The sequence below is a fragment of the Camellia sinensis genome, chromosome 7 (genome assembly GCF_055761805.1).
Source record: "Camellia sinensis isolate YWXY chromosome 7, ASM5576180v1, whole genome shotgun sequence".
Taxonomy (NCBI): domain Eukaryota; kingdom Viridiplantae; phylum Streptophyta; class Magnoliopsida; order Ericales; family Theaceae; genus Camellia; species Camellia sinensis.
In genome coordinates, this window is record NC_138967.1 from 184,938,311 (window position 1) to 184,966,253 (window position 27,943).

At 36.6% G+C, this 27,943-nt stretch overlaps 2 protein-coding genes and 1 long non-coding RNA gene across 3 annotated transcripts; all 3 read right to left on the reverse strand.

The window, feature by feature from the left end:
• Nucleotides 1–7,055: 7,055 nt before the first annotated feature.
• Nucleotides 7,056–8,098, reverse strand: LOC145796369 (uncharacterized). Its single transcript, XM_082881459.1, has 2 exons — nucleotides 7,928–8,098; nucleotides 7,056–7,448 (listed from the first exon to the last, which is right to left on the reverse strand). The coding sequence occupies exons 1-2, from the start codon at nucleotides 8,096–8,098 to the stop codon at nucleotides 7,056–7,058; spliced, it is 564 nt and encodes a 187-aa protein (XP_082737585.1).
• A 9,592-nt stretch (nucleotides 8,099–17,690) lies between these two features.
• LOC114258176 (uncharacterized) lies at nucleotides 17,691–23,480 on the reverse strand. Its single transcript, XR_014336553.1, has 4 exons — nucleotides 23,302–23,480; nucleotides 22,153–23,219; nucleotides 18,144–18,294; nucleotides 17,691–18,060 (listed from the first exon to the last, which is right to left on the reverse strand). It is a non-coding gene; the product is annotated as an uncharacterized LOC114258176 (long non-coding RNA).
• Nucleotides 23,481–25,123: 1,643 nt separating this feature from the next.
• Nucleotides 25,124–27,522, reverse strand: LOC114297281 (uncharacterized). The gene has a single exon (XM_028241679.2). It carries the CDS (start codon nucleotides 27,380–27,382, stop codon nucleotides 25,124–25,126), a length of 2,259 nt encoding a protein of 752 aa, XP_028097480.2. The 5' UTR covers nucleotides 27,383–27,522.
• Nucleotides 27,523–27,943: the final 421 nt, after the last annotated feature.

Here is a 27,943-nt window from a genome sequence, read left to right on the forward strand (position 1 = left end):
TCTGAATACATCCGGGTCAACCTAGGGGCCCGCTTAAACTACTTACACAAGACTTAACTCACTTGGTATTAATCCCATCATAATTCATGTCATGCATATGTATAAAATTGTTCTAAGACACTAAGATGAACGTCACCCATTGCCAACCCCTTATCATTTCCCGTGTAGTAGATCTTTTGCTAAGTAAGTTAGTCACATTCCCTAATTCGGTCATATAAAAGAGTAAGAGAAAAACATACGAGAGGAAATATAGTCCATTATCATCATACATAAGTATAGTAAAGCAAGAAAACAACATTAGAAATGCTTTGAAACATTTAGAGACAAACAACATAATAGAACACAATTTCCAGCACTGTTCGGTTCTGCAGGGCTAACAAGAACGCTTTGGTAAAAATACTTCCAGGTCAAATTAGGGGCTAAAATTGCACATAAACAATATTAAATCTGTCTAGTTTAAGTTCCAATTTTTAGAAGTTGCACAGCCCCTCCAAAAATTCATCTACAAACTATATTAAAAAACCTGTCCTTTTCTCTCAATCCACCCGACGATTTTCACTCAAATAAAATCTGTTGGAAAGAGGACTCAGAGTTCTAAATTTTGACAGAAGAAACAACATGAGATGATTTTTCTAGAATTTTATAAAATTGCTAAAAGTGGACTGTTTTTAAGAGACTCAGGACCAGATTTTTCAACAAATTATCCAACCCCTAAAAACACACAATTAGGAGCTAATAAAATTGTCACATGCTCTAAACACATAAAATATCCTACAATAAATTCAGATTTGAGAATTAGATAGATTTGATATTTCTTTTAAATTATAGAAGTTGCAGCAGTGCCTAATTTCACAAATTTGCAAGACAATGACACTATATCATACCCATACTTTCACACACACCAAAAACCCTATTTACCATTAATTTGTAACACAAGAGACATACTAGACAATAGAATGAGATGATGAAAGGATTGGAGAAATTAAGGGAGAGGTATGTTCTTACCTTCAAGAATTCCTTCTTTTTTTTTTTTTTTTTTTCTTCTTCTTACTTCTCTACTTCCTTTGAACCAACTCTCCCTCTCTCACCCTCTCCTTGGGCTTTTGAAAAACGTGGGAGTGGATTTGGACAAGCCCTCAATTTATAGAGTATAAGGTAGCTTAATGGCTAAGGGAACTAAATATCTAGATATTTGTTTTATTTTATTTTATTTTATTTTTTTGTTGTTATCCAACCAACTCTTCCACCAACATATTATATATATATATATATATATATTTGAACTATGTACATATTCAAATACACAATAGTATTCTATTCAAATAAATAATAAATGAAAGAACAATAAAAACAAAAAAAAAAGAAATAAAAATAAAATGTGTGAATTAATTTAGAAATTATGAGGTAAAATAAATAAAACCAAGTTTTAGGATAGTTCCAATCATAAATTGGTGTTCTATGATTTAATTATGGTAACACACGGAGAAATTATTCTTTACTTAGGCCCTTACGCAGACTTTTACGAAACTATGGCTAAAATGTTATTAACCTAAGGCTCAGGGTTTCAAGTGTAATTACAAAAAATTAGGGTCTCTACAACCTATCCCCCTTAAATAAATTTCGTCCTCGAAATTAGATCATACCATACGTCTCAAATAGTTGTGGATAATTTGCCCGCATCGCATCTTCATGTTCCCAGGTGAACTCTTCAATACCATGGTGACGCCAGAGTATCTTAAGAAGGTGAATTGTCTTCCCTCGCAAGTTCTTTTCTTGTCTGTCCATAATTTCTACGGGTCCCTCCTTAAAGGTAGCGTCTTCATTGAGTTGGATTTCTTCCCAGTTGATGATGTGAGAAGGGTGCATTATATACTTCCGCAGCATAGATACATGGAAAACATCATGTACTCCAGCCAACTGTGGGGATAAAGCCAACTTGTACGCAACCTCTCTGATTTTCTGAAGTATCTCGAAGGGTCCAATATATCGAGGTGATAATTTTCCTTTCTTTCCAAAACGAATAATCCCTCGGTGGGGCTGAATTTTTAGGAAAACATAATCACCAACAGCGAAGGTTAGCGGTCTTTTCCTTTTATCTGCATAACTTTTCTGACGATCTTGAGCTGCTACTAATCTTTGTCGAATAAGTTTCACATTTTTTGTAGTTTCTTGCACGATCTCTGGGCCCACTAGACTCACTTCTCCAACTTTAGTCCAACAAACTGGTGATCTGTAAGGCCAACCGTACAGTGCTTCGAATGGAGCCATGCCAATGCTAGCCTGGAAACTGTTGTTGTATGTGAACTCCACCAACGGTAAGTGTCGCTCCCAACTCCATTTAAAATCCATCACAGAAGCACTCAACATGTCCTCTAATGTCTAAATGGTACGTTCCGAATGTCCGTCGGTTTGAGGATGAAATGCGGTACTGAAACATAATTCGGTTCCTAATGCTTCCTGTAAGCTTCCCCAAAATCGGGAGATGAAACGCGGGTCCCGGTCGGACACAATTGATACAGGAATTCCGTGTAATCAGAAAATTTCTTTAATGTAGAGATAATTCAGCGATGTCAAAGTATCGGAGATTTTATATGGCAAAAAGTGCGCAGTTTTCGTCAAACAATCAACTATAACCCATATAGCATCATGTCCTCTAGGTGACCTGGGTAGTCCAGTGACGAAATCCATTGTTACATGCTCCCATTTCCATTCTGATATCGGCAAGGGCTGAAGCATCCCTCCAGGTCGCTGGTGTTCTGCCTTTACTTACAAAAACGGTGGCTCCATGTTTGAAAAAAATAAACAAAAGGAAAAAAAAAAATAGTCTTACTTTTATCTTTTTAATTATTAACATTTGCTGACTATTTAAAATCAAGGAGTGTGCTTATGTAAGCCATGACATCAAGAGCGTGCTTATGTAAGCCATGACATCAGCAAGGAGCGTCCAACGGGTATATTTTTGTGTATAAATAGAAGTGTTGTGTGTGGAGAAAAAATCAAGAACTTGAAGAGAAAATTTTCTGTGAGCTCCAAATTGTATTATGCTCTTTCACATTCAGATCTAAGTCTAGCCTTTGTTCTTACACTTTCATATCTACTCTTTGTGAGAGAATTATTGTAAAAGAGGGTTTAAGTACCACTTATTCTTATTCCTTATTTTTGTGAGAGATTTTGTAAGGGTAAGGCTTTTATTATTGAGTGAGGCTCAATAGATAAGAGTAAGTCCTGTACCAAATCCACAAGCTTGGTGGTGTATTTATTCAATTGATAGTAAAGAAATTCTCAATGAGGTTCCTTGGAGAGTGGACGTAGGCCTGGCGTGCCGAACCACTATAAATCGCAGTGTTTGATTTTCTCTCCCGATCTCTCTTACTTTTATATTGATAATTATTATTATTTTTTTTTTATTTATTAAAATTTTGAATATTATGTTGATTTTAATATTATGAAATTTTTAATAACCCAATTCACCCCCTTCTTGGGTTGCCTATCTGGGACAACCCAAATATATCCGCTCATTTGGTTGCATTCTTCTAAGCCTTCCTAACTCTTCAAGAATCTAGTTTCCGACTGGTCTTGGCAACTCCTCAGCAGGTATAGGTCTACCGCGATTAACGCCTTGATTGCGAGCTGGACGTCCTCGTCGGCGTCTTACTTGATCGTTTGCTTCCATATTGTCCACCATCTGCCAAATTTGTGGGTAATATAAGCTTAGGGTTGTTGTGAAGGCGAAGAGGTGTTCAATAAATAGGCTAATTTAATGTGGTCCGGGGTGTAATTAATTTTTTTCTTTCTAAATTAATGATGTAATTAAACCAAGCAAAATAAAATAAATTGACATACAATACACTAGAATAACCAACTAGATATTTTATATATACGTATATAACTTGTTCTTACAAAAGGTTACACTATCTAGGTTAGCGTGTAGCGTGTATATACTAAAACAAAACACGCTTCTACCACACAAAACACTATTTACAAAGGTACACAAAAAGGTTCGTTCCATGACTACTACAGCCCTATGTCAAACGATTCCTCTGGGTCTTCTTCGGGATCTTCCTCGGGATCCTCTGGTGGTAAAGAAGCATATGTCGGGGAGGCTGGAAACTACTGAGCTGGTGTAGGGGAGTACTCTGATGACACCTCTATAGGGAATGCAGTGGAAGCTCCGGGAAGTACTGAGACAAAAGGAACCTCTAAGTCAGGATGATGAGAGCCACAACTCTCGAGTCCAATGCGACGCACCACCGGACGCAGATCCTCAGCCAATACCTCTTGCCTAAGCTCAGCAAAAGTCTGACCATTCCGCTTTATCTGTAGAGCGAACCTAAGCTCCCGGTATTTGCACTGGAGGCATCGACGTACGAACGCTCGTCTTGCTTGCATGGTGTAGTATGAAAAATCCTCCTCTGTTTTCCAAATAGCTTTCTTTATCACGCGCCCCGCTCCTAATTGACACCGTCGGTTAAGTCTTTGTGGACTAACAGCTACTGCCCGCCTATTTTGGAAACGAAAAACTCCCCAGTCATCAATGCTTTCTGACGTACAATCCATCCTACGGTAGGTAAACAAATTTTTTTTTTAGTCCACCTTTAATATGATATAGTATAATGTTAACAGAATATAGTAATGTGAAAGGCAAGGATATATAAAATCACAAGTCAACACGCGTGGGTTAAGGGTTGAACCTAGGGCTCTGATACCAATTTGTCACGCCCCAAAATTTGAGAAAATATATATATATATATATATATATATAAAGTACAACTCAAACAAGAGAGATAACCACAATATTTTAATATACACATACAAGCAGAGTTATAACATAGATAACTGATTTAAGTTCCACTAGAGGTTTACAAACATTGTCAAACCAAAAGGTAAAAGAAAAGAGAACACAAAAACAAACTACTAGTCCAAATTTTCAAGTGAACCACGGCTCTAAAACTTCATCTTGATTGTCTTCGGGATAACCTTCCCCGTCGTAAGCTGCTTCTTCACCTGGCATGACACGCCATGAGCTTGGAATGCCCAGTAAAAACACACACACCCCCATATCTTCTATCAATCAATCAACCATACACAAAACAATTCAGGTAACATAATGTACTTACAATAAGGTTTTATGAATTAGTAGTTAGACTAGGCATCTAGAACCCCCAAAAGAGATCCTTCTACCTAACCACAAGGATTGAACACCGGACTATTCAGAACTTCCCCTTTTGCTGCTTTGCAGAACTTACCACCTATGCCCACCTTCCGATTATTTACCTGTTAGTGGCATTGATGGACCTCAAAAGGGACAGCCAACAAGTGGGCTCGCTTACACACAAATCGTGCCTAGGGTTCGCTTACACCCTGCACATACCATACCAAAGGGCTCGCTTACACCCTGAAACCACCGCGTAGAGTCTGAATACATCCGGGTCAACCTAAGGGCCCGCTTAAACTACTTACGCAAGACTTAACTCACTTGGTGTTAATCCCATCATAATTCATGTCATGCATATGTATAAAATTGTTCTAAGACACTAAGATGAACGTTACCCATTGCCAACCCCTTATCATTTCCCGTGTAGTAGATCTTTTGCTAAGTAAGTTAGTCACATTCCCTAATTCGGTCATATAAAAGAGTATGAGAAAAACATACGAGAGGAAATATAGTCCATGATCACCATACATAAGTATAGCAAGGCAAGAAAACAACATTAGAAATGCTTTGAAACATTTAGAGACAAACAACATAATAGAACACAATTTCCAGCACTGTTCAGTTTTGCAGGGCTAACAAGAACGCTTTGGTAAAAATACTTCTAGATCAAATTAGGGGCTGAAATTTCACAGAAACAATATTAAATCTGTCTAGTTTAAGTTCCAATTTTTAGAAGTTGCACGGCCCCTCCAAAAATTCATCTACAAACTATATTCAAAAACCTGTCCTTTTCTCTCAATCTACCTGACGGTTTTCACTCAAATAAAATCTGTTGGAAATAGGACTCAGAGTTCTAAATTTTGACAGAAGAACCAACATGAGATGATTTTTCTAGAATTTTAAAAATTGCTAAAAGTGGACTATTTTTTAGAGACTCAGGACCAGATTTTTCAACAAATTATCCAAGCCCTAAAAACACACAATTAGGAGCTAATAAAATTGTCACAAGCTCTAAACACATAAAATATCCTACAATAAATTCAGATTTGAGAATTAGATAGATTTGATATTTCTTTTAAATTATAGAAGTTGCAACAGTGCCTAATTTCACAAATTTGCAAGACAATGTCACTATATCATACCCATACTTTCACACACACCAAAAACCCTATTTACCATTAATTTGTAACACAAGAGACATACTAGACAATAGAATGAGATGATGAACGGATTGGAGAAATTAAGGGAGAGGTATGTTCTTACCTTCAAGAATTCCTTCTTTTTCTCTTCTTTTTTTCTTCTTCTTACTTCTCTACTTCCTTTGAGCCAACACTCCCTCTCTCACCCTCTCCTTGGGCTTTTGAAAAATGTGGGAGTGGATTTGGACAAGCCCTCAATTTATAGAGTATAAGGTAGCTTAATGGCTAAGGGAATTAAATATCTAGATATTTGTTTTTTTTTTTTATTTATTTTTTTGTTGTTATCCAACCAACTCTTCCACCGACATATTATATATATATATATATATATTTGAACTATGTATATATTCAAATACACAATAGTATTCTATTCAAATAAATAATAAATGAAAGAACAATAAAAACAAAAAAAAAAATTAGAAATAAAAATAAAATGTGTGAATTAATTTAGAAATTATGAGGTAAAATAAATAAAATCAAGTTTTAGGATAGTTCCAATCATAAATTGGTGTTCTATGATTTAATTATGGTAACACACGGAGAAATTATTCTTTACTTGGGCCTTTACGCAGACTTTTACGGAACTAGGGCTAAAATGCTATTAACCTAAGGCTCAGAGTTTCAAATGTAATTACAAAAAATTAGGGTCTCTACAACCTATCCCCCTTAAATAAATTTCGTCCTCGAAATTAGATCATACCTTACGCCTCAAATAGTTGTGGATAATTTGCCCGCATCGCGTCTTTACGTTCCCAGGTGAACTCTTCAATACCATGGTAACGCCAGAGTACCTTAAGAAGGTGAATTGTCTTCCCTCGCAAGTTCTTTTCTTGTCTGTCCATAATTGCTACTGGTCTCTCCTCAAAGGTAGCGTCTTTATTGAGTTGGATTTCTTCCCAGTTGATGATGTGAGAAGGGTGCATTATATACTTCCTCAGCATAGATACATGGAAAACATCGTATACTCCAGCCAACTGTGGGGGTAAAGCCAACTTGTACGCAACCTCTCCGATTTTCTGAAGTATCTCGAAGGGTCCAATATATCGAGGTGATAATTTTCCTTTCTTTCTAAAACGAATGATCCCTCGGCGGGGCTGAATTTTCAGGAAAACACAATCACCAACAACGAAGGTTAGCGGTCTTTTCCTTTTATCTGCATAACTTTTCTGACGATCTTGAGCTGCCACTAATCTTTGTCGAATAAGTTTCACCTTTTTTTAGTTTCTTGAACGATCTCTGGGCCCAATAGACTCACTTCTCCAACTTCAGTCCAACAAACTGGTGATCTGCAAGGTCGACCGTACAGTGCTTCGAATGGAGCCATGCCAATGCTGGCCTGGAAACTGTTGTTGTATGTGAACTCCACCAATGGTAGGTGTCACTTCCAACTCCCTTTAAAATCCATCACACAAGCTCTCAACATGTCCTTCAAAGTCTGAATGGTACATTCCGAATGTCTGTCGGTTTGAGGATGAAATGCGGTACTGAAACATAATTCGGTCCCTAATGCTTCCTGTAAGCTTCCCTAGAATCAGGAGATGAAACGCGGGTCCTGGTAGGACACAATTGATACAGGAATTCCGTGTAATCGGACAATTTCTTTAATGTAGAGATGACTCAGCGATGTCAAAGTGTCGGAGATTTTATATGGCAAAAAGTGCGTAGTTTTCGTCAAACGATCAACTATAACCCATATAGCATCATGTCCTCTAGGTGACCTGGGTAGTCTAGTGACGAAGTCCATTGTTACATGCTCCCATTTCTATTCTGATATCGACAAGGGCTGAAGCATCCCTCCAGGTCGCTGGTGTTCTGCCTTTACTTGTTGACATGTAAGGCATCTGGCTGCGAATTGAGCCACGTCTTTCTTTATTCCGCTCCACCAATATTGGCGTTTTAAGTCTTGGTCGTCCCTCCTGGGTGCACTGCGAACACCGAATGGTAGAACTCCTTTAGAACTTTTTCCCTAAGCGACTCATCTTGTGGTACAAACACTCTACCCTGATGTCTCAAACTTCCATCTGAATGAATCGTCCAATCAGGTATAGGATCGCTAGATGTTATTCGCGCTTTTATGAACGCCACCTCCCGATCATACTTCTGTGACTCTATTACCTCATTCAGTAATTTGGGTGTAGCGATTTGAGCGCCAAGGTATACCTTCTCGTCCTGAGCTTTCATCTGTACTCTAAACTCATTAAGTGTTCCGATCATGTTCCATTCCTTGAGTGCCAAGATAGCAATAATTCCCCGGTTCTTGCGACTCAGGGCATCCGCCACCACGTTAGCTTTGCCAGGATAATAGGATAAAGTAAAATGGTAATCTTCGAGGTATTCTAGCCACCATCTTTGTCTCATGTTCAAATCCTTCTGCGTGAACAAATACTTCAAGCTCTTATGGTTCGTGAAAATGTCAAATTGTTCACCGTACAAATAATGACGCCACTGCTTTAACGCAAAAACCATTGCTGCCAACTCTAGATCGTGTGTCGGATAATTCTTTTCATGCGATTTCAGTTGCCTGGAGTCGTAAGCCACCACCTTCCTTTTTTGCATTAGCACACAGCCTAGTCCATCCTTGGACGCGTCGCAATATACCGTATATCCTATGTCTCGCTCTGGAATGATGAGTATTGGGGCACTAGTCAATCTCATCTTGAGTTCTTGAAAGGATTGTTCACATGCTTCGTTCCAATCGTATTTTATACCTTTTTGCGTTAGACGAGTCATCAGTTTAGCTAGTTTAGAAAAGTCTTGAATAAACCGTCGGTAATAGCCGGCCAACCCTAAGAAACTATGAACTTCGAATACTGAGGTTGGCTGCTTCCAATCTAATACTGCTTCTACCTTGGCCAGGTCTACAGCGATTCCATGCTCCGACACTACGTGTCCCAAAAATGTGACTTCCTTTAACCAGAACTCGCATTTACTTGCTTTTGCGTACAACTGGTTGTCTCTTAAAACCTGGAGAACCACTCTCAAGTGTTGCTCGTGTTCCTCTTCTGACGGTGAATAGACTAGAATATCATCGATAAACACCACCACGAACTGGTCCAAGTACGGAGTAAAAATCTTATTCATCAAGCTCATAAACACGGCTGGTGCATTGGTTAATCCAAAGGGCATCATCACAAATTCGTAATGGCCATATCGTGTTCGGAAAGCAGTCTTTGGTATGTCATCATCAGCGACCCGCAATTGATGATAGCCAGATCTAAGATCAATCTTTGAATAACACTTTGAACCTTGAAGCTAGTCAAAAAGGTCATCAATCCGTGGAAGTGGATATCGGTTCTTGACCGTCACCCGATTGAGTTGCCGATAATCTATGCACAATCTTAGTGTTCCGTCCTTTTTCCTTGCAAATAGAACTGGTGCGCCCCACGGTGAGGTACTTGGTCGGATAAATCTCTTTTCCAGTAAGTCTTGCAGTTGCGTCTTCAATTCCCGAAGTTCAGTAGGAGCCATACGGTGGGGCGTCAGGGATATTGGTGCAGTACAGTACCTGCTTGTAACTCGATGCTAAAATCTACTTCACGATGTGGCGGTAATCCTGGCAATTTCTGATGGATCTTCATTATCTTCCTCTTGGAGAGCAAAAACTCTGTCTGCGGCTTTTTGATTACCGGTTAGTCAAACTTTTCGGTTTCCTCCTGACTTGTTCGTCCATGGCCTTTGCCCGCCAATAACTTGAGCATTCGCGCCTGAAACCTCTGTTTGATTTCCCATCCCAGAAAGTTGGGGACATTCCGACTTCTTGTGCCCTATCTGATGACAGTGAAAGCATTGGATTTGTGTAATATGCTTGGTTTGTAAACTTCGTTTCTGGCTTTGCTGTTACGGCTGTTGCGACGGGCTGGTGTATGGTGTCCGTACCACATTCCTTTGGTCATTTTTTCTTGGTCCTACAAAGGACTGACCCCATTTCTTCGTTTTCATCATCCAAATCCTTTTTGAGTCTGGCCACTCTCTTTCTGCATCCAATGCCGTATGCACCACATCAGCAAATGTAGAGAGGCGCAAGGGTAACACTTTACCTTTGATAATTGGGTCTAAACCCCACTCGAATTTTCATGCTTTCTCTCCCTCATCTGCGACGTATCGGGTTGCGTATCAAGCCAGCTCTTCAAACTTGGCCACATACTGAGTCACTGACATCTCACCCTGTTTCAAAGTTTGAAATTGCCAAATTCGATCTTGTCTAACTGTGTTTGGGAAATATTTTCTTAGAAACAATTCTTTGAACTGAGCCCAAGTCATGCTTGTCGTGTCCCGAGAGTTTTTCATCAAGGACCACCAATGATCCGCTTCTCCTTCTAGCGGATAACTTGCCAGGGCAATCTTGTCCGTATGCACAGTAATACCCACGGTTTCCAACATCTTTTCTATTTGACGAATCCAGCTCTCAGCGACTTTCGGGTCCGGCTTACCTGTGAATACCGGCGGACTTTGCTTTCTAAACTTAGATAACAAATATATCCGCTCATTTGGTTGCGTTCTTCTAAGCCTTCCTAACTCTTCAAGAATCTGGTTTCCGACTGGTCTTGGCAACTCCTCAGCAGGTATAGGTCTACCGCGATTAACGCCTTGATTGCGAGCTGGACGTCCTCGTCGGCGTCTTACTTGATCGTTTGCTTCCACATTGTCCACCATCTGCCAAATTTGTGGGTAATATAAGCTTAGGGTTGTTGTGAAGGCGAAAAGGTATTCAATAAATAGGCTAATTTAATGTGGTCCGAGGTGTAATTAACTTTTTTCTTTTTAAATGGATGATGTAATTAAACCAAGCAAAATAAAATAAATTGACATACAATACACTAGAATAACCAACTAGATATTTTATATATATGTATATAACTTCTTCTTACAAAAGGTTACACTATCTAGGAAGAATATCAAAACAAAACACGCTTCAACCACACAAAACACTATTTACAAAGGTACACAAAAAGGTTCGTCCCATGACTACTACAGCCCTAAGTCAAACGATTCCTCTGGGTCTTCTTCGGGATCTTCCTCGGGATCCTCTGGTGGTAAAGGAGCATATGTCGGGAAGGCTGGAAACTGCTGAGCTGGTGTAGGGGAGTACTCTGATGACACCTCTATAGGGAATACAGGGGAAGCTCCGGGAAGTACTGAGACAAAAGGAACCTCTAAGTCAGGATGATGAGAGCCACAGCTCTCGAGTCCAACGCGACGCATCACTGGACGCAGATCCTCAGCCAATACCTCTTGCCTAAGCTCAACAAAAGTCTGACCATTCCGCTCTATCTGTAGAGCGAACCTAAGCTCCCGGCATTTGCACTGGAGGCGTCGGCGTACGAACGCTCGTCTTGCTTGCATGGTGTAGTATGAAAAATCCTCTGTTTTCCGAATAGCTTTCTTTATCACGCGCTTCACTCCTAATTGACACCGTCGGTTAAGTCTTTGTGGACTAACAACTACTGCCCGCCTATTCTGGAAACGAAAAACTCCCCAGTCATCAATGCTTTCCAACGTATAATCCATCCTATGGTAGGTAAACAATTTTTTTTTAGTCCACCTTTAATATGATATAGTATAATGTTAACAGAATATAGTAATGTGAAAGGCAAGGATATATAAAATCACAAGTCAACACGCGTGGGTTAAGGGTTAAACCTAGGGCTCTGATACCAATTTGTCACGCCCCAAAATTTGAGACAAAAAAAAAATATATCTATATATATATATATAAAGTACAACTCAAATAAGAGAGATAACCACAATATTTTAATATACACATACAAGCAGAGTTATAACATAGATAACTGATTTAAGTTTCACTAGAGGTTAACAAACATTGTCAAACCAAAAGGTAAAAGAAAAGAGAACACAAAAACAAACTACTAGTCCAAATTTTCAAGTGAACCACGGCTCTAAAACTTCATCTTGATTGTCTTCGGGATAACCTTCCCCGTCGTAAGCTGCTTCTTCACCTGGCATGACACGCCATGAGCTTGGAATGCCCAGTAAAAACACACACACCCCCATATCTTCTATCAATCAATCAACCATACACAAAACAATTCAGGTAACATAATGTACTTACAATGAGGTTTTATGAATTAGTAGTTAGACTAGGCATCTAGAACCCCCAAAAGAGATCCTTCTACCTAACCACAAGGATTAAACACCAGACTATTCAGAACTCCCCATTTTGCTGCTTTGCAGACCTTACCATCTATGTCCACCTTCCGATTATTTACCTGTCAGTGGCATTGATAGACCTCAAAAGGGACAGCCAACAAGTGGGCTCGCTTACACACAAATCGTGCCTAGGGCTCGCTTACACCCTGCACATACCATACCAAAGGGCTCGCTTACACCCTGAAACCACCGCGTAGAGTCTTAATACATCCGGGTCAACCTAGGGGCCCGCTTAAACTGCTTACGCAAGACTTAACTCACTTGGTATTAATCCCATCATAATTCATGTCATGCATATGTATAAAATTGTTCTAAGACACTAAGATGAACGTCACCCATTGCCAACCCCTTATCATTTCTCGTGTAGTAGATCTTTTGCTAAGTAAGTTAGTCACATTCCCTTATTCGGTTATATAAAAGAGTATGAGAAAAACATACGAGAGGAAATATAGTCCATGATCATCATACATAAGTATAGTAAGGCAAGAAAACAACATTAGAAATGCTTTGAAACATTTAGAGACAAACAACATCATAGAACACAATTTTCAGCATTGTTCGGTTCTGCAGGGCTAACAAGAACGCTTTGGTAAAAATACTTCTAGGTCAAATTAGGGGCTGAAATTGCACAGAAATAATATTAAATCTGTCTAGTTTCAGTTCCAATTTTTAGAAGTTGCACAGCCCCTCCAAAAATTCATCTACAAACTATATTAAAAAACCTGTCCTTTTCTCTCAATCTACCCGACGGTTTTCACTCAAATAAAATCTGTTGGAAAGGGGACTCAGTGTTCTAAATTTTGACAGAAGAACCAACATGAGATGATTTTTCTAGAATTTTATAAATTGCTAAAAGTGGACTGTTTTTTAGAGACTCAGGACCAGATTTTTCAACAAATTATCCAAGCCCTAAAAACACACAATTAGGAGTTAATAAAATTGTCACAAGCTCTAAACACATAAAATATCCTACAATAAATTCAGATTTGAGAATTAGATAGATTTGATATTTCTTTTAAATTATAAAAGTTGCAGCAGTGCCTAATTTCACAAATTTGCAAGACAATGACACTATATCATACCCATACTTTCACACACACCAAAAACCCTATTTACCATTAATTTGTAACACAAGAGACATACTAGACAATAGAATGAGATGATGAAAGGATTGAAGAAATTAAGGGAGAGGTATGTTCTTTCCTTCAAGAATTCCTTTTTTTTCTCTTCTTTTTTTCTTCTTCTTCTTACTTCTCTACTTCCTTTGAGCCAACACTCCCTCTCTCACCCTCTCCTTGGGCTTTTGAAAAACGTGGGAGTGGATTTGGACAAGCCCTCAATTTATAGAGTATAAGGTAGCTTAATGGCTAAGGGAACTAAATATCTAGATATTTGTTTTTTTTTATTTTATTTATTTTTTTGTTGTTATCCAACCAACTCTTCCACCAACATATTATATATATATATATATATATTTGAACTATGTATATATTCAAATACACAATAGTATTCTATTCAAATAAATAATAAATGAAAGAACAATAAAAACAAAAAAAAAATTAGAAATAAAAATAAAATGTGTGAATTAATTTAGAAATTATGAGGTAAAATAAATAAAACCAAGTTTTAAGATAGTTCCAATCATAAATTGGTGTTCTATGATTTAATTATGGTAGCACACGGAGAAATTATTCTTTACTTAGGCCCTTGTGCAGAATTTTACGGAACTAGGGCTAAAATGCTATTAACCTAAGGCTCAGGGTTTCAAGTGTAATTACAAAAAATTAGGGTCTTTACAAATTCTCTCAAATTAAATTAACTCCCATCATATCATGATCTCAATTACAATAAATTAAATTACACCGAGGTGAATTAGGCTCTAACTCCTATCTAATTTCTTAATTCCAATTTGCTAAAATTAGCGAATCAGACGAAATCAGTTTTCAATTAAACGTCCTAAATGGCTCTAAAAATTCCCATTAGCATATCCATGTACCTAATTTTAGTTTCTGAACCCATTATGGTCGTCAATTTCAGTCCCAAAGTTGTAGCCTCATTATATATTTTCAAATTAATTCGTATTATCGCATAATTAGATAAAGATAACTGTGACACGCATTTTGGAGCCATTACACTAGGAATTTTCATTCTATAGTTGTTGAAGCAGGGAGGGGTATGAGGCATTAACATTTGATGAACGAGATGCAATGAATCACATTCAGAGTATGAGAAGATTGAGGCTTGGGGTAGGAGATGCTTAATCAGTTGCACTTTATTTTCATAGAATGCAACAACAAAATTCAAACTTCTATTCTGCAATTGACCTCAATGAAATGGTCGCATGCGAAACTTGTTTTGGTCGGATGCAAGGAGTAGGGCAGCTTATAAAGCATTTGGGGATGTGGTTTCATTTGACATAACTTTTCTCACAAACAAATATGATATGTCATTTGCTCCGTTTGTAGGAGTTAATCACCATGGGCAGCCAATTTTGCTTGGTTGTGGGTTGTTATCTAATAAAAACACTGAAACATTTGTGTGGCTATTCAGAGAATGGTTAAGTTGCATGTTTGACGTTTGTCCAACAGCTATAATAATAGACCAGTGTAGAGCTATGCAAAATGCCATTGAAGTTGTCTTTCTACAAGCTCGACATCGTTGGTGCTTATGGCATATAATGAAGAAAATTCCGGAGAAATTAAGAGGATATGCCCAATATGAATCCATCAAGTTTGCTTTGCAAAATGCAGTTTATGATTGTTTTACAAAAAGATGAATTTGATGAAGAATGGCAAGCGATGATTGCAAAGTTCAAGCTAGATGATAATGAGTGGTTGGGGGTATTATACAGTGAGTGACATAGGTAGATTCCTGCCTATGTTAAGGACGTTTTTTGGACTGGCATGTCGACTACACAACGAAGTGAGAGTATAAATACATTTTTTTATGGATATGTGAACTCAAAGACAACTTTAAAGCAATTTGTTGAACAATATGATAATGCCTTAAGAAGTAAGGTTGAGAAAGAGATGAAATCAGACTTCAAATCTTGAAACAAATTATATAATTGCTTAACGGTATATGAGTTTGAGAAGTAATTTCGTGCAGTCTACACGAATGCAAAATTTAAAAAAGTGCAGGTAGAATTGAAGCGACTATTGTATTGTCGTGCGAATCTTGTCAAAGAGAAGGGAGCAATTTGTACTTATCATGTGAAGGAGGCTGTTCTTGTCGGTGAGAAAATGAAGACTGTGGAATTTGTTGTGTACTTTAATGCAAGTGAATGTGAATTGCATTGTATGTGTCGGTGGTTTGAGTTTAAGGGCATTATGTGTGCCCATGCAATTACTGTATTACTTGAGAGGTGTATAGATCAGGTTCTAGATAAATTCATTATATTAAGATGGAGAAAAGATATCGAAAAAGGGTACACATACATTCCAACCACATACACTAAAGCCGGGGCTGTTCTTAATGCAAAGTTGCATGATAAATACCACAAGATATTGGATGAAATCATAGAAATTGCTGCCAACAATAATGGTAAACACGAAGTGCTTGATCTTGGGTTGATAAAAATCAAGGATAGAGTGAGAAAAAATCAATCGGGTAATGCGAGTCACGTACCACCTTCTACTAGTAACGTGCCACTTTCTACTAATAATGTACCACCTTCTCATAGTTCGCTGAAAAGTTCGTCTGCTCGTAGTACTACAAAAGCAAGCATGTCTCGCAAGATGCTTAGTCCTATGGTTGCTCGCCGAAGAGGACGTCCATGTACTAAACGAAACGTTAGCAAAGTGGATGAAATAGTGAATCAGTTGAAGGGAAAGAGTAAAAAACCTCCAAAACCACAGGTAAGTTCTTTTCTTGTGTGTGATATTGAAATTGTTGAATGTACTTAAGATAAATTATTTACCAATGTGTTTGTGTCTGTGTCTTACTATAGGGACGCACGATTCCTCAATGTCAGCCTCTGAAGTTAAATTTTCCTGTTATAGATGATATGCAATACAATACTTATCATGACCCGATATGTATTTGAATTTTTATGTTGTTGGTTGTTGGTTGTTTTTTGTTTTAATGTCTGAAATGTATAATGAAATTGTGTTACTATGATCATAAGGCGACGCAAACTGCACCTTACTATTTTTCTTGCATGGATGGTACGCAATAGAGCATGTATGTACCGGTATGTGTTCAATGTCTGAAGAAAAATATTTGTTCTTGTTTTAATTGATATATATGTTGAATGGACAATATTTGTAAAGTGTACTTGTTTATTGAATAGGCACAGTTTAGTCAAATGCAAACAGTGGACAATATTGGAGGCACATCTCATACTCAATCAGGAATAGTGAACAACATCAGCAGTCAATGTTCGACAATCGCTTCAAATTTTGTTCACTTCAATGTAGATGCGGACCCAAATGTCCCTTTTTTTTTTTTTTTTAGTTTCGCATTAGTACGTTGTAATATATATATATATATATATATATATATTTGTACTTTTACACTTTTTTTTTCTTTTCTTGTGGAATGCTCCTGAGATGAGTTTGTTTGTAGAATACTATGAATGATGTTTAACTATAAAATTAAATGGGGTAGATTGATAGTTAACTATGAATGATGTTGAATGGGGTAGGTTGATGGTTAACTATGAATGATGTTAAATGATGTTGAATGGGGCAGATTGATGGTCATATTTTCTATTGCTATGATTTTTAACTATTGCTATGATTTTTAGGGTCATATTTTCAAACTGTTATATGACTGTTGCTATGATTGTTCACTTCAATCTGTTTCTCTTTCAATCTGCCACATTTTCAAACTGATGCTTCAAGTCCATCTCATGATCTTTTCCTACTTCCATTTGCTGCTGGAACCTTCTCTATGGCCCCTAAAAGTTACGCACATTATGCCTCCTCATCCGATTATGGGGGACAAATATTTCATGGGGTTGAAGGTGGTTTTGTTGATGTTACAATGATCAATGGAAGAGGAACATACAAGCGAAATAGTGTTTACTTTTGCATGTTTTAGTAATTCTCCATAATAAAATTACATCCATAATGAAATTACAACAAAATAGATCCATAACAAAATTACATCCATAATAAAATTATCCTAACCCTGTTTTAGTTAATTCAAACAATACATTACATCTATAATAAAATTACAACATCATATTCATTCAAACACTAACATTCAGCATGTCCATTACATCCATAATTACATTCATCAAATTTTCCAAAAACTAACAATCAAGCACTTCAATTCTTACATAATAAAGTACAAAACGATACAAATTACAATCACATAAATCATAGCCTTGAATTTGTTGTCCATCCTTTGAAGCCTTCTACCATGGTCATGTATTTCATTTTCCATCTCAGAAGGCCTTGCCCTAACATCATTCAATTCTTCTGTTCGGATAGCTTTACGAGGTCCACTATTGGAATGGATTGTCGAGGTAATGGCCCTATCATCATCGTCCGCAAACTTGAAGTAATTGCAGTGTTCTTTGTTACTCTTACTCTACAATGCATGACAATCAATTATTTAATTTACACAAATAATTTCCGAAATACTACAAGTTTAATTTCATAACACATACTTACATATTTGGATGGGCAAACAAAAAAGAGACGCCCTTGATTTCCATTCTCATTGGTTCGTACAATATACATTGCAGCTGTTTTCCTGCATTCACACATTCTTGGTCTTAATCTAATGTTGCTGTTGTTAGTAGAAGAAAAAGCCATTTTTAACCTGCATAAACAAAATTTAAAATATTTGAATATTAATTTCAAACCATGTTTCCATATTTTATGTCTTCAATGCTCTATGATATTCATTAGACAAGTGTCTTATACATTCAAAATTCAAAATTGAGATTTTATGGCAGTGAGTTTTTACAAAGTACATTTTCAGGAAAACTCATAACCTAAATCACTTAACAAGACACTGAACATATACATTCAAAATTGTTAAGTGTCTTATACATTCAAATTAAGTGTCTTATACTGTGATAACCCTGTTCCGTATTATGCTAATTGGTCCTCATTATAAATGTGATTATGTGTTTGATACGATTTTGTGTGCTATAATATGAAAATATGTGGTTTTGAATTTCTATCTGTTCACCGTAAGAATATCTGTTTGATTATCTGCTTTGGAAATTAAATTAAAGGCCTTATCGGCCACGAAATCCGAAATTGATTACGCCATTGTGATTAGTGTAATTTTTAGAGCCTACGGTGAAATTTAATTGAAAATTTATTTAGATCAGAATAATTAGATTCAGAACGATGAATTGAGTGCCCAATTATTTAATATTGATAAATTGACTTAGTGGGGCTATATAAAGGGCCATATACACTCAATTCTCCTCTTTAGCTTCAATATTGGCTGATTTTAACTCTAAGAAGAGAGGGGGAGGTTCGGCTAGAGAGAGAGAGTGTAAGAGATTGAAGTTTGATCATTGAAGCTTGAATAATTTGAAGACCAACTCAAGATTTGACTATAGTTTGGGACGATTAAAGCTCCTTGGTGAGTAATCCATGAGTTCTTGTTGTAAATTTGTAAATTCAAGGTTGAATAATGATAAAGGTCATGAATTGAGTTGTTTTTGTCGAATTTGAAGTCATGGAATGAATGCATGTGTATAATTGCCATGAATTTGTATAGTTGAGTATGAAAAATATGATCCATGTAGAATTTTGGTTAGAACTCATGTTTGTGATCACCATTTGCACCACTTAAGTTGAAATTGGAGTTATAATCCACATGCATGTACGAATTATGAGGAAATGAGTTTGAAATACATGTAATTGTTGTCATAAAAGCAAGTGTGGTGTAATTTGGGACATGCATGTGTTTGATCATGAAATTGAGCTTCATAATGATATAATGTGGTGTTTGTATCATGTTAGCACAAGTATATTTGAAGTTTGAGCTATATATGCAAGAAAGGTTGGTTTGAATGTTGAATTCGAGCTCAAGAACACAATCTGGAAAACCCAGAATTCATGATGTTCGCTTGAGCGGGGAAACAGCCGCTCGAGCGTAAAATACGAGCTTCTAGTATTTTTCTGCAGACATGACGCCCGCTCGAGCGCGGAAGTTCACGCTCAAGCGGGGAGCCATGTAGTGAGGCCTTCAGCTCGAGCGCCCAACTTCACGTTCGAGCGTAAATTTGATGCATCCAGTACTTTTGCAGGCGTCATGGGTCCGCTCGAGCGGGGACCCTGTTTCTGAAAATTTTAAAAAGGTATTCTGTGTTTCGTTTTCTGTTCTCTTTCACTTCTAAGTACTCTTAGGCATACATTAAGCATTGTAATTGAATTAAAGGGATAAGAAAGAGGAATATGTGAATTAGAGAACGGATTGAATCATTTGTGACCCATATGTGTTATGTGATGTGTAGGGTCAAGCTCCAGGGCAAACCAACCAACCGATCACTATGAATAATATCTTGACAAAGATATCTGAAATATGTTGTTGTCCAATTGCTTACTTCTATGTAAGTTTATAAGTTTGTTAATCTGATTGGTGGACAATGTTTGCTATGCCAAATGAATGGGCCTAATGCCAGTTTGACATGAAAGTATGAATGGGCCAGAGGCCAGTTTGACACGAATGAATGAATGAATGAACGGGCCGAAGGCCAGTCTGACATAAATGAATGGGCCAGAGGCCAGTATGAGTTTGAATGATAGAGTGAATGGGCCAGAGGCCGTATGAGTTTGAATGACAGAATGAATGGGCCAGAGGCCAGTGTGATCTGAATGAAAGATAAATGGGCCAAAGGCCAGTTTGAAATGAATAAATGAATGGGCCAAAGGCCAGTTTGACAAGAAAGTCTGAATGGGCCAAAAGCCAGTTTGACATGAATGAAAGTCTGAATATGCCAAAGGCCAGTTTGACATGATTGAAAGTATGAATGGGCCCAAGGCCAGTTTGACTTGAATGACACGAATGAATTGGGCTCGAGGCCGTATGATGTACTTGGAACCGTAATCACTTGACGTATATTTATATATGCTAGTTAGAAACACGAATTGGAGTCAATGCCGTTTGAAGCACGTTGTTCTAAATACCATTTGTGTAACTTCCTTATTTGATATTATTCACTGGGCTTTTGCTCACGCTCATTCATGTGTTTGTAGGTGAGCCAAGAGAGGTCCAAACCTAGCCCCAGTGAAGTTTGTGTGGAACAACCAAGGTTTTGAAGAGTCAGCCTTACGTCTCACGCACGAGATTCATCTTCGCCTTTTTGCTATCTTTTTATTTTGTCATATTGGTGAAGACTTTGGATACGTTTGTATATAGTTTTGTTTGGCTGACTGAAACTTATATGATCCTGTATGTACAGAGCTTTGCGTAGTACTTATTTTGATGTGAGTTATTAATATGCATATGTATGGTTTGTTATGATGTGCCATGTAAGCACAGCTCTATGGACAAAGTTTTAAATTGCTTCCGTTTGGCCCCCATTAACTCTGTTAAAATACGTTGGGTTTGGTTTGAGGCTATAAGTAATCTCATGATTACTGGCCGGATATGTCCTTAACACACGGGGGCGGGTTCGGGTCATGACATATACATTCAAATTAAGTGTTCCATTTTCACTAAAAACTCACAACCTAAATCACACCAACAAACACCCAACTTACATCCACAGTTACACCATTAACAATTTCTATGTGAACTTTCATCAAACATAAATTTTCTATGTAGACTTTGTGAAAGATGGCTTCTTGATGTTTCCTTGTTAAACATTCACAAATAAAACATACGTTAAACATAATTCTGGCTTCTTTATTTTTCCTTGTTAAACATTCACAAATAAAATAGATGTTTCCTGATTGCTTCTTGATTTTTCCTTGTTAAACATTCACAAATCAAACCTATGTTAAACATAATTCTGGCTTCTTGATTTTCCTTGTTAAACATTAACAAATAGAATAGATGCCAAATCAGTTGCTTCTTAATTTTTCCTTGCTAAACATTCACAAATAAAACCTATGTTAAACATAATTATGGCTTCTTGATTTTCCTTGTTAAAAATTCACAAATAAAATAGATGTTTCCTGATTTTTCCTGGTTACACATTCAAAAATTGATTTTTCAATTCCTTATTAAATATTCACAAATTGATTTTTCCTTGTTAAACATTCAGAAATTCCCTTCCTGTTTTAATCTAATGGAAGAGGTTTCCACAGAGTCTCACTACAGAATAACGACAAATTTTTTTTTACAGAATGATTGGAACAAAATTAGTTGGGGACTTTCATCAAAACAGGAAGGGAATTTCTGTAATGAAGAAAATCAGTTGGGACAAAATCAGTTGGGGACTTTCATCAAACACTTGGAATGCATCAATATAATGGAAGATGTTAAACCGAGGGTCTGATTCCAGAACAACCAAATAATTTTTTTTTTTAACAGACATGGAGTCACACAATTCAGCATATCCATTGTTCCTCTCACAAATGCATCTCAAATCGAAAAAAAGAAAAAGAAAAACAACAAATAGAACAATAGCTTACTTCACAAGCTGCAACTGTAGGGCAAAATACAAAACCCTCAATCATCAAACCCTAGTTTTGAGTTTACAGAGTTTACCTGAGATTGGAAGGAGAGAGGAGGTGACATAATAACTTCTTTTCGGCGTCATTTCGGAGGAGATAGACTCGAATGATTCGGAAAAACGATGACAAATAAAGCAATAGAGAGAGAGTTTGAGAGTTTGGGTATGAGAACAAAAATGAGGATAGAGGGTGAGATAGTTTGGGTATAAGAAGAAGAAAAATGAAGACAGAGGACGAGATAGGTGTGAGCCCACGTTTTCGGGCTATTCGCGCCAAAGTATTCGAGCCCTCAAACAATTTTCTTTATCAAATTAATTACATAACAGGCACAGGAGTGAGCTCACTCATCCTTTGTGTGGGACCCACCACCTGCTTCTATTCTTTGTTTAATTATGTGAATCTCTTCTGTTAAGCATGGGATATAGGCCATCACTTGTATTTATTCTATGTTTAATTATGTAAATCTCTTCTATTATTACATAACAGACACAAGGGGTGGGGCCTACTATTTTTTTTTTTTTTTTTTTTTTGTGTGGAACCCATAATTTGTGTCTATTGTGTGTTCAGTTACATGAATTTCTTTCATTTAACTTTTCTGATAATAAAAACGACACATATGATTGTGGCTTTGTTTGGCAGGTTAATTTGGAGTTAAAATAATTATACAAAAAATAAAATAAGTTAAAAAGTCAATAAAATAATTCTACTTATACTATTATTTTAACTCTTTACGCCTCTTATCTCATTTCGTCACTAAAAAATGTGATTCTTTTTGGGCCAATTATACTACCAAAACTAATCCTAAACTAAACTAAAAAATGTAGAGTTTGAGATCAAACATAGCCGTTGACTAAGGCGCAGTCGATGTGGATGGAGACGAAACTCTCTCTATTTCGCATCACTACTCGATTTGTTCACCTCACTCAAATCGAACATGGCTGAATCGTTGTTGCCCCCAACAATTTCTTTCTTCGAAGGGCCTTGCGATTGGGTCATCAAGCCATACAACACCTCTGCAATCTCAATCTCAATCTCCTTTGGGTTTGAAGACAACAATTTTGACAATGATTTTGGTGGCCTTGGCTTGGGTCCATTGGGTTTCTACAAGAAAAAAAAGTTCAAAAGTCAATCAATTGAACAACCTATGAAGACAACAAAAAGGGGTTGAAGAAAAGGAACTGACCATCCTCTTCTGAACCAAAGCATTGGAAGAAGATGGCGAGATTGGAGTCGCCAGAGGTGTTGAAGTCGAAACCAAACTCAATCTCACTATCGAATTTGAGGCTTGGCAATGAATTTGCTTTTCTCCAACTCCACGACCAGAAAGTCCAGTATTCATGAGGCCTTTCTGCGTAATTTCACTCGTGGGTAAAATTGAAAACAAATCCCATATGGGTGTAAAGAAATAAAATAATAATGTAGCTAGAATTATTTTAAGATAAAATATTACATTCAAATCATAATTATTTTATTTTTTTTCTTATAAAAATTTAAAAAAATCAAAAAAATCTAACCCAAACCAACTTTTTAACTCTAGACTAAAGTAGTTAAAAAATCAAAAAAAACTAACCTACTCCCAAACAAAGGCTATGTGCTGCACTTTGGTTGGTCTAAAAAGTTCAAAGTCTCAGCCTAATTTTAAATTTATAAATAAATTTAAAATAATAAAAATAACATGCATCATCATGTGTCACAATTTAATTGGTTTACAATTAGCTTTATATAATTTTATTAATTATAAACAAGTAAGCACCATAATTTAAACAATTTACTTTTCTATAATTAGCACAACTACCATATATGTGTACAGGCATTTTTTTTTTTTTTTTTTTTTTTTTTTTTTTTTTTTTTTTTTTTTAAGATAGAATATGTATGTGTACAAGTTAACCAATATAGTGCAGGTTAACCAGCCACTATCCCTGCCATTTTCTCTTTTTTATTTGCAAAACAAATATAAGTCTTTTATATACATTATTAATATATATATATATATATATAATAAAAACAAATATTAACAGCAACCTCAACGTATTTCATTCCATTTGTGTTCAAGTAATATACTAGCTCAAATTATTCCATAGAATATGTATGTTTTACATGGTTAAGTAATGGTTATCTCAATTTGAAAAAAAAAAATAAAAAAATACTAAACAATATTGCTTCGGCCCTTTATAAGTTTTCATACTTATGCTACCATCTCCATCTCATCAGTCCTAAAATGTCCTCCTCATCTAATCTCTACATTCTCTATAATTTATTTTATTTTATTTCCTATTTTGGTTCCCTAGACTGTCTAGTGAACTCAATAATGCTAGAGACTTGTAACAAATTCTTGCTTATGGACAATCTCCCACCCCCCAGAATATATATGATCTTGAACACTATGCAGTAAAGGTCATGTAATTTTTTACATTGTTCGCAAACTAACACATTAATAACTTATTAAGACTAGCGGCATGGCCAGCAGTAGCTCACATTTATGGTGATTAATGAAAGAGGTGAGACTCACCATTTTGTATTAGGTGATAAGAGAATAATAGGGGTATAATGGTTTGTGATTGGTGTGTCACATGTATCACGTGATGCCTCATAAATACCGAGTATCTTGCAATGAGTGAGTCACATAATTGCAGATAGGACACTATAAATACAATAATAGTATATACTTGGGAAAAAAAGTCAAAATTCAAAACATACTAATCATATTGATTCTACATATGACCATATCATACTAAATTTAAATTTACGCCATAATTCTAAATATTTTTTGAAGTATTTTTTTTAATAAATACATAACACATTTACATCAAAATGTGCTTAGACACAAATGTTACCAAACCACCACACACACACACACACACACACACACACACACATATAACCAAACCAAATCAAATCAAGTTTCAAGTCCATCAAATGTGATCGAGTAGATGAATCTTTCTTCATACTAAAAAAAAAAAAAAAAAGTTCGTACGAACACTTAGGCTGAGTTACTTCACTTTTTTTCAACGCATGGAAGTGGGATTTATCCCCAACCTCTTCTCTATCCTCTGAAACCTTCCTTCTATAGACAATTCAAGTTCTTGAAATTGACTTGCACTAATCTCCATCTTCCAATCATCAACATTCACAGGATTATCATAAGACTCTTTAACAGCAACTACTTTAACTGATTCTTCTTTGCTCTTGTTCTGTTTCATCATCTCTCTCAGCAACACAAAATCCAATTCTTCATCAAAGTGGTTAACGATATCAATGGAGCCTTTCTTCTTTAAATTCCCTTCTTCTTTCGAAGACAACTTTCGCTTTCTATTCATAGTAGAAGAAGAAGGAACAACATTACCTTTCCGCGAACTTCTTGTCCTTTTCCAAACACTGGAATCTTGGTAAATCTTTCCAATACTTGAACCTTGATATCGCTGCAAGTTGTTTTCTTCGTTGACAATTTCTTTTGAAAATTTTGAAATTTTCTTGGGAATTTTGGGAGTACTTGATGCATTTGAAGCATGGAAATCACCCTTTTTGTTTCTGGTCTTGATTTTCGATGATCTTTTAGACCGTAAATCAGCTCCTTCATCGGTCCAATCTCTAATTATCTGTGTCTTTGAAGAAACACCAGAATCTTGATGAATCTTTTCAATACTTGAACCTTGATATGGCTGCAAGTTTTTCTCTTCATTGGCAATTTCTTTTGAAACTTTTGAAATTTTATTGGAAATCTTGGGCGTGTTTGAAGCATTTGAAGCATGAAAATCACCCTCACTGTTTTTAGTCTCAATTTTTGATGATATTTTGGACGGTAAATCAGCTTCGTCATCGGTCCAATCTCTAATTATCTGTGTCCTGGAATAATGACAGTTTTTCTCATTCATTTTTGGTTGGACTGACGATGATGAAGCTTTTTTCATCATCATTTTTGCTTTCTGCATTGAGGCATCCCTAATTGCTCGTTTTCGAGCAAACATGAAATCATCCCACCATTTCAAGTACCTAACCGACACACTGGGCTCAAAGAATCTTGATTGGACAAAGAAACCGACATGTTTCAACCCAGTCTTTGAACCCAAATGATCAGCAGTAGGAAGATCTTGATCCATTCCAAACTGCATCGCTACGCGGCGTGGCGAATACTTCTCTACACAACCTATTCCAACCATATTAGATGACAGTGTTGATCGAATGTAAGATTTTATTTCATCATCAAAACACGAACGATCAGATACAAATTGTTCGGTTTCTTTGTAGTATGATAAATGGCGCCAATTTTTCAAATCACTAGCATAAGGCCGCCAAAGGAAATTTTCCGGCAGCCTAAGAGCCGATCTGACAAGTGGCAGATTTATTTTTGAGTTTAGTTTGTGCCACCTGGCGGCTCTAGGCTGGCCGAGTTCTAATGAGTTTGGGGTTTTCGGTCCCAAAAGTGGGAACCGCTCCAATGCCCAAAGCTGCACCAATTGAAATGGCGCGAAAACTACAATACGTTGTGAACTAGTGATCGCTTGTTCGTGCAGCAATCTCAAGTCTCGATACAGACTCGAAAGTACTGCAGGGGCAAGTGCGATTCTTGCCCCTACAGACAAATGTGCTGCTATAGGAAAGATGTGCTTTCCAATAGTCTTTTCAGAAATAGAAGGGAACACATGTCTAGATAACCAATATGTTAAAAAAGCAACATGCTCAGACTTAAACTCAGACTCACCCGTGTTTTCCATACATTGCTTTATCCTTCTAGACATCTCCATTTGGAGGCATCTCAACTCGTGCTCGACTCTCAACAAGTCCTTGGGAAGCGGGCTTGTCACGGGCTTTCCCAGAACCGAATACCCACCAAGAACCATGATGTCTTCGAGGGTGATCGTCGCTTCACCCCATGGAAAGACAAATGTGTTGATCTCGGGACACCAAAATTCAGACAATCCCAATACCAAATCTTTGTCGCGACGAACCTCGTACAAAGAACTAAGGATGGCGTCACAGATACCGGCCTTTTTCCATGTTTTGGAGTGTTTTCGGGCTAATCGTTCGACCCATTCTTTCCATTTTCTGTGGGGAAGTTTCCAGCCTCGGAACTGGACCTCGGAAGGCCATTGCTGGAGATTGTGAGGGAAAATATCAGATAACAGAGGGGTGTTTGGGATTGGGACAGCATTTTTGAGATGTTTGGTGCATGGTTTGAGGAATCTGGCAATTCTGAATGTGGATTTCCCGTCTTTGTGGGAAATCATTTTCTCAGCTCTTTCTTCATAGATATTTTCAATTGCCATTGTTTTAAACTGTGGAAACTAGAGAGAGAGTTGTTGGATGAAATAGATGAGGATGAATTTGAATTTAGGGGGGTTGATGCAACGATTTGTTTGGGAAGTTGAAGAGCGGAGAAAAAGCCACTACTGATAGTGGGCAGTTATTTTTAGGAGCACTATGCAAGGATTGCATAAACCACAAAACCAAACCTGACATAAATCCACAATCTATTTTTTGAAAAATTACTACATTTTTTGGAATAAAAAATAATTTAATTAAAAAAAACTCATCAATGTCATATGATTTTTATATTTTCTGAGAGTTTTTTCAAACTAATTTCTATTTTAAATAATTATTACAAAAAAAAATCCAATATTTGAGCGTTTTAATAAAATAAATTCTAAAATTTTAATTTTATTAATTTAAATTTAAATTTTTTTATTTGTTTCTAATATAAATCATCAATCTATTTTCATTGAGTAAACTAACAGAAAAAAGCATATTTTAGTTAATAAACTTAATGAAAAATGTATTTTAATTTTAAATTTTTTTTTTGTATATATGACTTTAAATATTATTTTTTT